We start from the raw sequence: 16,574 nt of genomic DNA on the forward strand, positions 1-16,574 counted from the left end.
TCCTTCCCCCTCTTCTCCCTCCCTTCTTTCTTTTTGCTTTCTCTTTCCCTCTTTCCTTCCTTTAACGGGCTCGCTCTTTGGAGCTGGTTGTTCCTCCCTCCCTTCCGTTTTTCTTTTGTTCTTCTCCCTCCCTCCTTTCTCCTTTTTCTTTCTCCTTCCTTCCTTCCTTCTCTCTTTCCTTCTTTCCCTCCCTCCCTCCCTCCTTCTTTCTTTTGTCCTTCTCCCTCCCTCCTCTCTCTTTTCTCTCCTTCCTTCTTTCCTTCTTTCTTTTGTCCTGTTTCCCTCCCTCCCTTCTCTCTCTCTCTTTCCTTCCTCCCTTCCTTCTCTTTCTCCCTCTCTCTGTCTAGTCCTTCCTCCCTCAGACCCTGGGCCATGGAAGCCGCAAGGTGCTAGATTCCTTTAACCAATACCTTCCCGATTTTGCTTTCCGAGAAAGCTGGGTGCCTTTGGTCGAGGCTGGTTCTGGCTGGCAGGAACGGAACTCTTTCTTCCCAGGAGAAGCTCAGGGGATCAGTTGGGGTTGTCTCTCATTGTCCAAAACTCAGCTTACTGGCAGGTTGGAACCTGAAACTTGGGAGGGCAGCTTGGAGAGAGGGTTTCTGCACCCCACCCCACCCCCAGTCTCGGTGCCGGGCTCATCAGCCACGAAAGTCTCCTGCTTTTTTTCTGGTTGGGGTTGTCTCTCATTGTCCATAACTCGTTTATGTAACTGGGCACGGCGGGTGCTGCTGGTGGCGCTGAGCGGCGGCATCTTGCACCAGCAGCGGCCCTCTTCCTCTCTCCGGCTAGTCCCCGCCCCCTCGCCCTAAGCACGCCCCTTCCCTCCTCTCTGGCTCCCCCGCCCTCCTCCCTCCCTCTCTTCTCAGGCCTGGCTGGTCAACAGATTGCTCGATCGCAGGGCAGGGGGGTGCAAGCCGCTCCCTGCCACTTGCCCGCCCGCCCCCGCCGGTCTTCCCCTCCACATATTTCAGGCTTGGCTTGGCTTGCTCCCCTGCTTTGCTTCACTGCCGCCCACTTCACTTTGGGGTTTCTCCCCGCCCTTCCCCTGTTACTCTTATGCGCCTCGTCGGCGGCGGGCCTGGACCCGCCGCTGCCGTCTCTGACGGTCCCGTTGCCGTTTCGGGGCGGCCGCCTCTGGTTGTCTCTGGCGGCCGCGTCTTCTCCGGCCGCCGCTAATGGCTGAGGCGGTGGCTCCGCCGCCGTCTCAGCCAGTCTCCCCCTCCCCCGCATTGTAGTTTTCTTTGGAGCGGCCGTTTCTGGCCGCCCAAGCTGCTTGGTGGGTTCTGGGGCTCGTTTGGGTTTTGCCGCCACTAATGGCCAAGGTGGTGGCTCCGCCGCCGCCTCGGCCAGTCTCCCCCTCCTCCACAGTCCTGGCTTCTTCGGGGTGGCCGTTTCTGGCCGCCCAAGATGGTCGCCGGGTCTTGGTGTTTGTGCCTCCCTGGCTCTGTTCTGGGCATGCGCTCTGCGCATGCCCAGAACAGGCGAGGCACGAACGCACGCTTGGTGTCCGTCCACGGACGGACACCAAGCGTTTTATTAGAGAGGATTGTAAGCCCTTTGGGGACAGGGATCCATCTTATTTATTTATTATTTCTCTGTGTTAACCACCCTGAGCCATTTTTGGAAGGGCAGTATAGAAATTAAATAAATAATAAAATAATAATAATATTTTTTGTATAATGAAGCATTTTGCAAAAATTAGGTTCCTGCTCCAAAAAGCTTGCAGTTGATATTTGAACGGGTGGGATGGGAGTGGTGACAAAGTAAGAAAGGAGAGGCAAGGGGAATGAAATGGATGTGAGTGTGAAATAGCTTACATATAAACCCATAATTGGGGAGGCTTAGTATCCCTCCCCCTAAAGACAACTGGGTAATTTAGGAATGATTTCAGACAAACAGATCTTTTCCTCTGTATATCTTGGGGAATGTCACCAGATGATGGAAGTCTGAAGAAACCCTGGACTTCTGCTTAGGACCACTTTAATACATGGTAACTGCTGAAAAACTTCTGATAATGAATGCGTACAAACCCTGATGTAACTAATCCACATTTGGATCCATCTCTTGTTTCACTCGCCTCTCCTCCCCCCCCCCCCCGTTATATCTTTCTTGTTAAAATTTAGATTGTAAGCTCATGTGAGCAGGGATCTATCTTTTTGTTTATATCACTCTGCCTGCTAAATGCCATATGCAGTGGCATTGATTAGAGGAAGAGTCTGTAATTCAGTACATGTTGTATTTATTGATCTCTAGAATATATATACTACTTTTCAACAAAAACATTATCAAAATGGTTTAAATGAAAAAGGAATGAGAAGATGGTTCCCAAGGCTCACAATCTAAAAAGAAATGCAACACCAAAATACAACAGGAGCCACTGAGAGGGACACTGCACTGGGTTCCATAGGGCGGTTGCTATCTTCCTACAAAATATAAGAGCCACCCCTTTAAAAGCTTTATTTTTGTCCTGTAAGCAGGGATCTGCTTGTTTTGAATGCAGAAGACTGCAGGTTTAATCCCTGATATTTCTAATTAAGGGATTTAGTAGGTGATAAAAGAGATCTCTGCCTGAGGACCTGGTCAGAGTAGACAGTGCAGTGCTGTATGAACCAGTAGTCTGACTCAGTGCAAGGTGGTTTCATAGGCCCATGCTGAGGTCTTGGCTATGGTGCTGTGCTCCATCCAAATGTCTGTCCAGACTGAATTCAGCATATGGTGGAGAGATCTGCCCTCAGTCATCTCATCATTTGGTGATCTCTTTGGAACTCTGCATATTCTTTTCTGACCACCATACGCTGTGGGAGGTTATGAGGACAAACGTTATGGTATCTAACAGTGCCAAGCATGTGATGAACTTCATAGCCACCAAGCTGTGTTCTGCAGCTTGTTGCAGTGGTACGTTCAAGCAACCTGCTTTCACTAAATCTGCAATGAGCAAATGGAGCAAAAGTCGGTGGTCACTAGAGAGCAAAACTGATTGTCTGAATCCCATCTCTGAAGTGTGATTTGAAAGGAACATAGTGTTCCATATCCTGTCTGAGGATCTCTTGGCTTTAAAATGGTCCCTGAATATTTGCTAACTATGATCTGGTTGATGTTTGTATTTCAGGAAACGATCAGATGGCAAATCTACAGCATCTGCTAAACTTCCAGAAAAAACCAAGCGAGATGCAGAGGTTGATAGTGCAGACATTGCAATGTATGAAAAGAAGCCAAAGTTGGAAGATTTCACCACAGACTTTCTCAAGTAAGAATAAGCTCTGTATTTGGTGCTGGACACAAGTTATGAATATAGAATTATATATTTGGGGTTCTAGAGGCATCTATGGGAATATGTGGTATGAGCACAGAAGAAACCAATTATAAATGCCACTATGATGTTAAGGTGAGTTTTGTAAATACAGTACATGCATGTACAATAATATTCTGTCATAAATTAACCTAGGAAAGGAAGTGTGTTTAAAAATTTTGTGTTGCGAGGTTTTGCCAGTTTGCATTAACCCTAAACTTAAATAAACTTTGTTTATTTTGAAACAAAGAGGAAGTTTGGGAAATTGTCATGTCTCACTCTTGCTGACCACAGTAATCCAAGATTTGTGTTTTGTGTTGCTCTTTGGTTAGTTCCAGGCTGAGTTTTGAGTAATTTTGTAGCACCGGGTAGGACTGCCAGTGAGCATGGTCCAGCACAAAGGATTACTATTACAGACTAATTCAAATAATTATATACTGCTCTTCAACCAAAATTTTCAAAGCGGATTACATAGGAAAATAAATAATAAGATAAGATGGTCCCTGTCCCCAAAGGGCTCACAATCTAAAAAGAAACACTGGAGGGATGCTTTGCTGGGGCTGGATAGGGCCAGTTGCTTCCCCCCTGCTAAATATGAGAGAATCATCACTTTAAAAGGAGTCTCTTTGCTCAGTTAGCAGGACTGCTATACAAGGCTCCTTGAAGTGAACAGAAACTGTTCACACTCTTGCACATTCATTTCAATTAAGCATACGTAAATAAACTTGATCTGCAGAAGTGCAACAAGTGCTGCTGTAACAGAGGTATATAGACTCTTCCCTGCAATTATCTTAGGTAATTATTGGCTAGTGCTAAATGATGTCACTGATGAGACAATTTCTCCTTCCCATTCCACCTTCCCAGTGCCAAAACAGTTTTGAAACAGTTGTGAAATATTGTGTATAACTTTAAAAAAAGAAAAATAAATAGGTTACCTGCTTTATCTACTAATTCCTGATTTTTTTACCCAAAGGATACACAAAATGGTGTACAACAGCAACACGGATAAATAATTTTAAAGCGCAATTTAAAAATTCAGTATCCTGACATGAGAAAAGCTTCTAGGGTGTAAAGGTAAAGTGTGCCGTCAAGTCGATTTAGACTCCTGGCACCCACAGAGCCCTGTGATTGTCTTTGGTAGAATACAGGAGGGGTTTACCATTGCCATCTCCTGCACAGTGTGAAATGATGCCTTTCAGCATCTTCCTATAACGCTGCTGCCCGATATAGCAGCAGCAGGGATTCGAAACAGCAACCTTCTGCTTGTTAGTCAAGCATTTTCCCGCTGCGCCACTTAAGGTGATAATTATTGTATTGGCCTGTAATTAATAACACGAGCTGGACACCCAGCCAACAAAATTTCAGCTCACAGCCTCCATAGCTCTGTGTCCATGCAGGCTCCATAGAATTGAGCTGTTGTTTTCTTGAGACTCTCTGGAATGCTTCTCCCAGCTTTAAAGGGCTAGTGCAGGAATAGCACTAAGATAGGAGAACAGAAAGAAAACATGCAGACATGTAGGTGTAGTTTTCTATATTCCTTCTTGCCTGGGACAATCATTTATTGTGCCAGGTGAGAAGATGAATGGCAGATTGTCTTAGAGTGTTGAAAACTAGCTCCTGAATTTTAGGAGTAGTTTTTGTTTGGAAGTACTTAATCATTCTACTCACTTGATCTATTGGTAAGTATAATAGTTTTATCGCCCTCAAATGCCATCATAATAAAGTATCAGCATGAAGGGATTATGTTCATTATAGCTTGCTAGTATTTCTGTTGCATTTTTTGTTTTCAGTTTGTCTGACCTCATGCCAAAAGTAAAGGTTCAGTCTGTTGAAACTGTCGAAGGCTGTACACACGAGGTAAGTGTAATAGAGGGTAATACTACGTTAAAGCTAATAGTATGAATGTCATAAGAGAGATTGAAAAATCTGTTCTAGTTTAGCTTTGTGCTTTCAGTGTTAAATGTTGTTTTGAAGTGCTTTCAAAAGCACACAAAGCCATTCATATATGTTGCGAGTAAGAAAGCGGGAGCATAATTGGGCACTTTTGTGATTGAGAGGCAAACATGGTCCTGATGATCTCTAGTAATGGAAATAGTTGAAAATTGAACCAGCCCTTGCCTGTGTGGTCCCACCCCTTCGTCCACACATTCTTGCCCTGATTTTCGATTTTTGGCTACCCAGAGTGTGACAGAGCACAGAAAGTGACTTTCATCTAGGTCTTTTGTTGAAGTGCATGCAGTATCATTTGGCAAAGTGACATTTAAACAGCAGCATTTGGCAGAGCTGCCCAGCTTTATTTCTTGTCTTAAAAAATAAAGAGTGTGGGGGTGGGGCACCGTACTGACATTTTATTACACGAATCTGCTACAACAAGTCAGTGTTATAGACAGTGGGATCCCTTTAGTTGGGCTTAGGATGCATCATTAAGGGCTGTGGGCTACTTTTTATCTTTCTGCTGCCTCTTCACCATAGCACCTGTACGGGCACTTGTACAAGGGGCTGTGACAGGTCCCAGTCCTGCAGAAAGGGGCCAAGTTATCTATCCCATTTTAGCTGGGAGCCTAAATAAAGTATTCTGAGAAACAAGCAGATTGACATACAAATTGAAAATTGGAGAGACTTCATTAGGGGTAGGATCAAACCAGTTGCTAGTAGTGGGATTTATTGAATGAAGAAAATATTTGAGATGGATTGAAAGGAGAATCAATACTTTTATTTCTGATACAAAGAACTCTTTTTACAGAGTGAACATCTAGAATGGATTCCTAGATCCTTTTTGGCAGTGTTACCATTGAAGAAAAATACTTTATAGAGCTACTTTATAGAGCTATGTTTAAAAGATATCTCGCCACACATCTACTGAGGCATGGCTGTTACCACAGCAGAAGAGATAAAATATTGGTTGGGTACTCAGAGTCAGTCAGAGTCATTTTATCTCAGAGGAGATAAAATATTTGTTGGGTGCTCAGAGTCAGTCTGCCCACTCTAATATTTTAAAATATATCTATAGTTTATTTTCCTTCACCATCTGGTTCTTCACTTGCTTACTCTACATTCTTTTGGAAGTACTGGAGAGCTGATTGTTTGAAGTGTTGTAGTTACAATGTGCAGAAGGTTAAAAAGTGTAAAGTTTTAAAAGTGTAAAACTAAAAGTTTAAATTTTTTTATTAGGTTGCTCTTCCAGCAGATGAAGACTTTATAGCTTTAAAGCCAAGAACTGGGAAAGCTGCAAAGGTTGGTGATCTGACAGTTGTAGCTTTTTAATTTCATAGAGTTTAATGGTCTGACTGGGACTAATAAATAGATCAAGTGTGTAAAATTTTAATATACCTTTCTCCCAAGCCTCTTGTGGGGATTATATATGTAGTAAAGATTATTTGAAATGTTAGGAAGCCATCAATCTTTCTGATACCTTAATATGACTTGGACAAAAGCAGGATCTATCTGGGGCTATTTACCTGGAAATATCATTTATTCATTCAGCCCTTTTATTAAGAGTGTTTAGAAGTGCTCTGTCTAAAGTTGTTGACAGGTATACCATGGAACAAAGCTTGGGCCATAAGCAAACAATTCTTGACATAATTACTTGGTATTAGACTATTTCCTTTGCTTGCCAGTTCAGCATGTTAGTTTTATCTATATATTTAATTCTCCTGGGTGAGCCTTGGAATGTGTGTCCTGGTGCTCAGCTGATTGGCTGGGCAGCGGAGGCGCTTGATTGGCTGAGGCGCATCCAGGAGAATTGGTCACTGCGGTGGGCCCAGCCATGGAGGTGGTACTCGGCCTGGCCGTGGCACTCGACCCAGCAGCTTTGGCCCCGCACGGGCCGCACGGAGACTGGGGTAGAAGGTGGTGTGAGGGGGAAGAGGTAGCTGGCCCCAAAGAGCCCACAGCTGCTCTGTGTGGGGTTGGCTAGTGTATTTTTATTATGTATTTTCATATAAAGTACAGAGAAGGCCATTAAAGCAACTTTTAGAAAGAAGATGAGGTGATGAGATTATGAGGAATCAGACTTTGGGGCTGATAGTGTTTAGGCAGTGTGGTGCATCACTTTGAATCTGCAAGTTCTTCTGTTTCAAAGATGTCCGGTGATGTAGTTTGAAGTGGTTAGAGATTCCAAGCAGGGGTACCAGTTAGTACTGTTGCTGTCCCATCAATATCTTTATAATGGCCAACTGCTCCAGCACAGGAATGCCATGTTAAGATCCTTTATATTACAGTTCATGTCCATTTCCAGGATAGTATCCAGAGTAGGGGTGTGCACGGAACCGCGGAGCTGTAGTCCAGCACTGGGGTGGGGGGGTTCCAATAAGGACGGGGGGGGCTTTACTTACCCCTCCCAACAACCGCGCCGTATTTCCTAGAGCAATCGGGCGGCAGGATACCTCCCTGCCGCCCGCTTCAATCGCCGCTTGGCTGTGGCTCCTCCTGAAGTATTCAGAATCGGGCGGCAGGATACCTTCCTGCCGCCCCCTTCAAAACCCCGCTCGGCTGGCGGCCGCCCCCTTCAAGACCCCTGCCGCCCCCAAGACCCCTGCCGCCCCCTTCTCCCCAGTGCCCCATTGCAAAGGGGCGGCAGGAGAACTCCCTGCCGCCCCTTTGCCTGCTCGGCTGCAAATGGCTTCTAAGCCGAGCAGGCAAAGGGGCGGCAGGGAGTTCTCCTGCCGCCCCTTTGCAATGGGGCACTGGGGAGAAGGGGGCGGCAGGGGTCTTGGGGGCGGCAGGGGTCTTGAAGGGGGCGGCCGCCAGCCGAGCGGGGTTTTGAAGGGGGCGGCAGGAAGGTATCCTGCCGCCCGATTCTGAATACTTCAGGAGGAGCCACAGCCAAGCGGCGATTGAAGCGGGCGGCAGGGAGGTATCCTGCCGCCCGATTGCTCTAGGAAATACGGCGCGGTTGTTGGGAGGGGTAAGTAAAGCCCCCCCCGTCCTTATTGGAACCCCCCACCCCATCTTCCCAAACCGAACCACCCCATGTCCGGACCGGTCCGGAGGCCTTTAGAATGGCCTCTGAACCGGTCCGTGCACATCCCTAATCCAGAGTGGTGCTGGCACAACAGCACTTGCACCTCATCCTTGCAGCAGTCCCCTGAGCCCCCCAAAAGCCATTCTTGAGGGTCAAGGGATATACTGTGGGATGCTGCAGGAGGAGAGGGAAATCCTCAGAAGGTGTCTCCTGGTTTCTAGGGAATGTCCCCCCCCCCCCACTGCATCCCACACCATTGCTGAGGGGCAGGAGCAATGGCTTACACTAGCATCTCTGTAGATGACTCCCATAGAGTTTAATAACCAAGAGATTTATGCACACTTTAATGCCAAAGCATCAGCAGTTAAGAAAAATACCCAGCAGTAATGTACCAATTCTTATGGTTAATGTCAGGAATGTAGATTCTTGTGAGCTGGGGTTTTTGTTTTGCTTTGTTTTTGTTTTTTGTTTTGTCATAGATTTGTCACGTGTTTGGGAGCTTGAAGTGCATATGCAAAGACTTTTAAAATAGAAAACTGGGCTACATTCCTTAATAAATAGGGAAGAAAAATGGACCTGGTTTATTATTAGTTGCTCTAAAATTTTAATAGAAACTTTAATAAAACTATTAAATTAGGAAATATTGCTACTATATTGCATTTATTTTATTTGCAAATTCAAAGCTTGCAAAATTCAGGGCTAACAGTCAAGTAATATAAGCAATTAAACCATTGATTAAAAAAAGGGGGGGGGAGGCAATAGCAAGCCTCAAAACCAATACAAGCCATCACTTAAAGCTGACCTTTGATGCTCATGCTCTGCACAGAAAACTTACAAGATAAGGTATACATTGTAAAATTTGTGTTTCCCCCCCACCAGGAATATCCATTCATTCTTGATGCTTTTCAAAGAGAATCTATTCTCTGTGTGGATAACAATCAGTCAGTTTTAGTGTCCGCTCATACATCAGCAGGGAAAACAGTGTGTGCAGAGTAAGTAATTCTGTGGTATATTTTTTTAAAAAATCCAATAATTTCTCTGTTTTGTTTTGTACTTACTGCTTATTAAAACTCATCTCATTGCTTTTGTGGTGAATAAAATATACCCTGGGCAATTAGATGATCTTTTGTTGCTGTTAAATTGTAAAGTATGTCTGCCTTTCTGTTTGTGTTGGCCAAGGTAATTCTTTTCTCTTTCTGCCACATGGAGAGAATGTCTCCCAGCTCTATAAGCAGAGAGCCTTCCTGACAGCTTTCTCTCTTCTTCTGGAACAATGTAGTCTCGTTTGCTGCTGTTTTTATGGTGTTTTCTTCCATGAAGTTTAAACTAGTTATTGCTTTAGTTGTGTGTATTGTCTCATTTATTTGAGGCTATCATATAAATTAGGAGATATTATACTAGTGACCAACTGGTGGGATGTCCTTTTATTTAATTTCGTTACATTATAAAATCTGTTCTTGGGCTGTAATTTGGAGGAGATTCCTAAGAGGTAGCAGAAATTGAAATGCAATGCAAATTTAAATAGATTATGTGACAGTTGAGTGATGGAAGATCTCTGGTATAATTCCCGTATTCTGTTGTTATATCAATTGGTTTAGTGTTTGCCTCTGTTGGATTTCAACTTGTAAATGCAAAACTAAAAGCATATATTTTATTAAACGCACTATATTTATTTTAAAACTGAGTTTCTGGACAAAACTCTTCATGGATGTTATGAGCATGGAAGGCATTGCAGAGTTTCTTTGATTATAATATGTATTTAACTGTACTGCAGGTATGCCATTGCCTTAGCTTTGAGGGAAAAACAGCGTGTGATATTTACCAGTCCTATTAAAGCTCTTAGCAACCAAAAATATCGTGAGATGTATGAAGAATTTCAAGATGTTGGTTTGATGACTGGGGATGTTACGATCAATCCTACAGCATCTTGTCTTGTGATGACAACAGAGGTGAGTTTGGCTGTTGGTTCTCTTGCCCTTGTTATCTGTGCTGAGAAAAGCAAAACAACAGATGTATAGCAACATATTAAAGTCAAGAAGCATTTTAATTTCGTCTCAATTCTTGCACCTTTTCTGTTGTCTTAAGTTACAGCACAGTGGCTTTTATATGTGTGCAGATTTTGCCACAAAATGTTATCTGCTTGTTTCTTGACTGCAAGTCTCTTCTATGGGTTCAGGGAGAATTTTGAAAAACTTCTGTTTTAAGCAACTTTAGCTAAGCAGGGTCTGCCCTGGTTGCATAGGAATTGGAGACTTGATGTGTGAGCAATGTAAGATATGCCCCTTAGGGGAAGGAGCCGCTCTGGGAAGAGCAGAAGGTTCCCCTTTCCCTCCCTGGCATCTCCAAGATAGGACTGAGAGAGATTCCTGCCTGTAACCTTGGAGAAGCCGCTGCCAGTCTCTGTAGACAATACTGAGCTAGGTGGACCTATGGTCTGACTCAGTATATGGCAGCTTCCTATGTTCTGTCCTAATTAAACTTTACCAATTTAGTTGCATACTTTGCATGTCTTCTTTTTCCTTTTTTAAAAGATTTTGAGGAGTATGCTTTACAGAGGTTCTGAGGTCATGAGAGAAGTTGCTTGGGTCATATTTGATGAAATTCATTACATGAGAGATTCAGGTATTGTTTGTTTACTATTTGTTTATGTGTGTACAGCTGTCTACTTTGGAGCTCTGACTGAAGGAGAGACAAGTTATAAATAAGTACAAGGATAGTTGAAATGTGATATGACAGAGGTATCTAGTTCGTTTCATGAGATTGAGTCTAGTAGCCAGAAATGAAGGGTGGAACCAATGCTTCTATTGAGGGTAACACTGGGAATTTCTGTTTTGTTGCTGACTCTTTTCTATATCATTTATTTATTTAGTGCATTTTTATACCGCCCTAACCCAAGGTCTCAGGGAAGTTCACAATAAATAAAAACAAAACATTAAAATCAATTAAATATTAAAAACAGCTTAAAACAAATCAATAAATAATCTAAAATTTTAAAAGTTACAAAGTTAAAAAGCTAAAAGGCCTGGGTAAAAAGACAAGTCTTTAGACACTTTTAAAAAGCTGCTAGAGATGGGGAGACTCTTATTCCCATGGGAAGCGTGTTCCAAAGTCTCGGGGCGACAACAGAGAAGGCCCGTCCCGGGTGGCCACCAAACAACATGAAGGTAGCCACAGATGAGCCTCCCCTGATGAACATAGTGGACAATGGGGATCTTGCAGAAGAAGACACTCTGTTAAGTACCGTGGGCCTAAGCTGTTTAGGGCTTTATAGGTTATAACCAGCACTTTGTATTTTGCCCAGAAACTTATTGGCAGCCAGTGCAACTCCTGTAATATAGGATAATATATATGCTAGATAAGAAATGATCCAGTGCATTATATTTAGTACTGTATGTTGTCGAAAGCTGTTTCAAAAGATCTGTAGGCTTCTTCTGTCAAAGAAAACATTGGCAGTATTGTGGAGAACTCCATTTCTCAGCTGACAGAGAAATTATGCAACATGCCTTAAATCTTACCCTGTTAATTTTCTGTTTCTAGAACGTGGTGTGGTATGGGAAGAAACCATTATTTTACTCCCAGACAATGTCCACTATGTGTTTCTTTCTGCTACGATTCCAAATGCTCGCCAGTTTGCTGAATGGATCTGCCATCTTCATAAACAGGTAAAATTGTTTTTCACTGTAAAACATTACCCATGAAATACAAGATCATACCACATTAGAAAGCTAGGATTACTGGGGAATAATGACTCGGACGTTTCTATTTAATTCTGTGTCTATAAAGTTGCATCCTTTTGTGATGCTTCAGTAAAACCTAACACCTTGCCATGATTTGTGTGGTGGTTCCTCTCATAGTAGGGCCAGTCCACTCAGCTTGCTGGCACAACATCCTGGAACTGCGGACATGGGACAGTGCCCCTTGCTCAATGGCAGAGCACCTGCTTTCTTGTCAAAGGCCCCAGTTCAGTCTTCAGCATCTGGAGTCCCACAATCTCTCATAACAAGGCTGGGAAAAACCTTTGCCTGCAATCCTGGAGAGCTGTTGCTGGTCAGCATAAGCAGTACTAAGTTTGGATGGTTCAGGTGTCTCACATGGTATATTTGTAGTCACACACACATCCTGATGTAATGCTGTTGCTACATTCTTGTGCATCATCCTGAGCATTTAAATGCAGGATTGTTCCTTAAGTAGCTCAAGTCAAGGTAATCTAAGCAAATATGCTGCTATTACTTACTAATACGCAGTCACCTTAAGTGGAGCAGCGGGGAAATGCTTGACTAACAAGCAGAAGGTGGTGGGTTCAAATCCCCGCTGGAACTTTATCGGGCAGCAGCAATATAGGAAGATGCTGAAAGGCATCATCTCATACTGAGTGGGAGGAGGCAATGGTAACCCCCCCCCCCGTATTCTACCAAGGAAAACCACAGGGCTCTGTGGGGGCCCTGAGTCAAAATCGACTTGACGGCACACTTTACCTTTACTTACTAACACAGATGTGCACTTTTACCTGTGCTTATATGCAGTGATAGCTGTCCACAGAGAAGAACAGTTACCTCACATTGAGGTGAATCATGAATTAGCCTTGGTACTGAGACAGATATTTTTCAGACAGAGATGTTAGGCAAAATATTTCCAATACAAGTTGTGTTCCTTTAATTAAATATGGTACAGAGATGTCAGTGAGGAATGAGAACTGAATTGGTCTCATGCAGCCAGATCTTTTGTTTGTCAAGTTTTCCCTTGAGTTCAACAGAGCTTCTTCTCAAATAATGGCAGTATAGAACAGCAGCCTTATCTTCACAGCTTCTGGCGTACTAGTGGCTTAAATTCATTTGTCCTAGCATTCAGCTTATTCAAGACAGCAGATTCTGTGCCATATACCCTTTTTAATGGGGATTTTTGTCTTGGTAAACAGCCACCTAATGGCGCAGCGGGGAAGTAACTTGCCTAGGGAGCAAGAGGTTGCTGGTTCAAATCTCCTCTGGTATGTTTCCCAGACTATGGGAAACACCTATATCGAGCAGCAGCGATATAGGAAGATGCTGAAAGGCATCATCTCATACTGCGAGGGAGATGGCAATGGTAAACTCCTCCTGTTTTCTACCAAAGAAAACCACAGGGCTCTGTGGTTGTCAGGAGTTGACACCACATGGATGGCACAACTTTACCTTTAACCTGGCTCAAGTTGTTGTAATGATAAATAAATGACAAAAATAGCAAATATATTGCCGTTATTATGTACAAAAGCACCACATATAGATGTTATAAATAATGATGCCTTTCTCTGTGCCAGCCTTGCCATGTGATATACACAGATTATCGACCCACTCCTCTGCAACATTATATCTTCCCAGCAGGGGGAGATGGACTCCACCTCGTGGTTGATGAAAACGTAAGGAATTTTTCATTTGATTTGAATGGGTGACTTCTTGCTACATATAATGTTAAGTAAGGGAATGTAGGATGTGGGTTGAATAAAGATCAAGAATCAGAGCTAGTTTAGGCACATCTGGAGGGTTGTCTGTGCCCAGCTGGATATTTGACTTTGAACAGCTGACCTCTTGCCATATCTAAAACTCCTTTAGAGATGGCTTCAAAAGTAGTTGGCATCGTAGCACAGGAGGGTGTTGTTGAAGACACAAACAGCCAAATTCCCCTTGTGCATGTGGAAACTGAATTTTAACCAGGAAAGGAAATATTTCCTCAGCTATTTCACACATTTATTTTTATTTATTGCATTTATATACTGCCAAAAACAAGCATCTCAAAACAGATGATTAAAGTTAAAATCAAATTTAACATCTTATTATGTTGCCAGAGAACTATGACTAATTTGATTCTGGAGTTTTTGTTTATTTCAAAGGATTCTACAGTAGAGTTCTCTTAAATAGCACATCATATTTTTTCATCATATATATTTTAACCTTATTTAAAATTTTGATGGATTTTTTAAAAAATCTGTTGTTTCAACTGCTGAGCTTGTGCATCTACCCTGGGACTCTAGGAATCTCCTTTATGTTGCAACTTTCAGAATATACAACCTTTCCTTGGAATCTTTTACTTTCTGTCATATCTTGAGAATGAGCTTTCTATTTCTCTTCTCTCTCCCCACTGTCCAGATTCCTAACCCTCCTGGCTGCTAGAACAAGTATGGAAACTTGAGCACATTCCTGCTACAATATATTCAGACAGGAGTGGGGCTTATCCTAGTTTTAACTGCTTGGAGAACCTGTCAAAAAGCAGGAAATAAATCTTATGCATAAATACACAGTCTGCCTCCCCATTTCACTATTCTGAGCTGCTCTTTCTCCTTCCTTCATCAATGACAGGACAAATTAAAGTGAAAAGTCCCACACTTAGTTAATTTCTCCAAACTACAATAAAAAGAATGCATAGTCAGGTTAAATTTATGCATATTAACAAATTTATGTATATTTACTTTCTTCCTCTAGGGCGATTTTAGGGAGGATAATTTTAATACAGCTATGCAGGTACTCAGAGATGCAGGTGACTTAGCTAAAGGGGACCAAAAAGGCAGGAAAGGAGGAACAAAAGGTAGGTTTTAAGTTTTCCATGTAAAATGTATTGTGAAATAAACCATATATTGCAGGTTCTGCAACGGAAATGAAAATACTGCCTTTCTCACTAACTTTGCTGCCATTATAGGTCCATCAAATGTGTTTAAGATTGTAAAGATGATCATGGAAAGAAATTTCCAACCTGTAATTATATTCAGCTTCAGTAAGAAAGATTGTGAAGCGTATGCTCTTCAGATGACGAAACTGGACTTCAACACAGGTATGTGCTGCTAATTGCTTGAAACATTACTTCTAATAGATTTTACTTTCAGTGGCCAGGATCTAAAGAGCCTCTTCCACTCACACAACAAGGCCTTAATGCCTATTTCCTTTGAGCATATGACCCTTGCCTCAGACATATCACAAGCTGATTTTGGAAGTTCCCTCAGTTTCAAAGTCAGTTTCCTATGTGACAGAGGGAACTGCTATCTAAAGTTCTTTAGGGCTCATAAAATTAGTTTCATGTTTCTTTGGATCTGGTCAATGTCTTTGAAAGGGTTTCTGCAAGATGGCCCCCTCTGTTTTCTTAGTAACTTTGGCATAATAAAAAGTCTTTTGCTTTGTACTTGATTATCCAAAAAGTTAATTTCAGTTTGAAGTGGTTTAATGTACTTGAAGAGTACAATGTTGTGAGCTCATTTTCCACAGTAAAGTAGTTTTACTTGTCATGGCTCCAGAAGATCTCTAATGTGAAAATACACAATACTTTAGAGGAGAGAAGTGATGTGCCAGTTCTTTTAGTGGTGCCTCTAATATTTCATTTTCTGACAGAAGAAAATATTATCAGAACTAGAATTATATATGTTTACCTCTTTAGTAAAATTGTGGCATCATGTTGGCATCATGTAGGTAATATGCCTGATAGATTTAGTGGGGGAAACGTTTCCGAATCTGTTTTTTTTTTTTTCAGATGAAGAAAAAAGGATGGTGGAAGAAGTATTTAACAATGCAATTGACTGTTTGTCTGATGAAGACAAAAAGCTGCCTCAAGTGAGTACTTAAGGATAATTTAGATACTGTGCTGCGGCACGGAGCTTGTTCATATGCCATAGGCATGTCCAGTATTTTATTTTTCTCAACCATGGGGGTATCAGTTTCTGTATTGCTATATAAATTATTGGGAGTTGGATCCAAAGAAGTGGGAACAGAAGGAAGCCTGTAGGAGGGGGCTTCCCTGTCCTTTCATCTCTGCAGCCGCCTGTGCTCCTCTGAGAGGTTGGGGAGCACAGTCATGTGGCACGGGGGAGGAGAGAATCTTTCAGATCAAGTAGGGGCACCTTGGATTAATTGGAGCTGCACACACACACACACCCCATACCACATGTTTCTAAGAAACCACGGGAGCAGCTTTTTCAGGGATGCAGGGGCTAGAAATTCCCTCCCACTCATTTAGATGTAACACTGTGATACCATCGAGTGCACCAGCAGAGAAATACCATTTCTGCTATGTTCACTCTGTACAAGCAACCTTAAATCCTTAACTGTGTGGAATTTGGTTATGGAATTGGACATGGAAACTATCACGTTGGGCTAAGGTACCTCTCTGGCAATAGTTCTATGCTTTAAGGACATATAATCAATCCCCCCCCCCCCCCGCCACCGGCCAAAAAAGCAGTTCAGAGTAGTGCCCTGTGTCAAAAGTATATATTACAATGTTGGATTAGGCTTCTAAATGGTAATAAGTTCTAGAAGTTGTCTTTCATGTATTCTGAGGGGGTGGTGTGGGTATCCAAATCCTTAAACT

The 16,574-nt window shown here is 42.6% G+C and overlaps 1 protein-coding gene across 1 annotated transcript in view; it reads left to right on the forward strand.

The window, feature by feature from the left end:
• MTREX (Mtr4 exosome RNA helicase) overlaps positions 1–16,574 on the forward strand; it is a 75,127-nt gene that overhangs the window by 2,828 nt on the left and 55,725 nt on the right. Inside the window, exons 2-12 of the mRNA XM_053288227.1 lie at positions 3,110–3,247; positions 5,080–5,146; positions 6,461–6,523; positions 9,132–9,244; positions 10,027–10,201; positions 10,784–10,874; positions 11,790–11,914; positions 13,546–13,644; positions 14,705–14,807; positions 14,919–15,050; positions 15,741–15,820. Of these exons, the coding sequence (XP_053144202.1) occupies positions 3,110–3,247; positions 5,080–5,146; positions 6,461–6,523; positions 9,132–9,244; positions 10,027–10,201; positions 10,784–10,874; positions 11,790–11,914; positions 13,546–13,644; positions 14,705–14,807; positions 14,919–15,050; positions 15,741–15,820 (1,186 nt within the window). The remainder of the gene's footprint in view (positions 1–3,109; positions 3,248–5,079; positions 5,147–6,460; positions 6,524–9,131; positions 9,245–10,026; positions 10,202–10,783; positions 10,875–11,789; positions 11,915–13,545; positions 13,645–14,704; positions 14,808–14,918; positions 15,051–15,740; positions 15,821–16,574) is intronic.

The sequence above is a fragment of the Hemicordylus capensis genome, chromosome 2 (assembly GCF_027244095.1).
Source record: "Hemicordylus capensis ecotype Gifberg chromosome 2, rHemCap1.1.pri, whole genome shotgun sequence".
NCBI classification, from domain to species: domain Eukaryota; kingdom Metazoa; phylum Chordata; class Lepidosauria; order Squamata; family Cordylidae; genus Hemicordylus; species Hemicordylus capensis.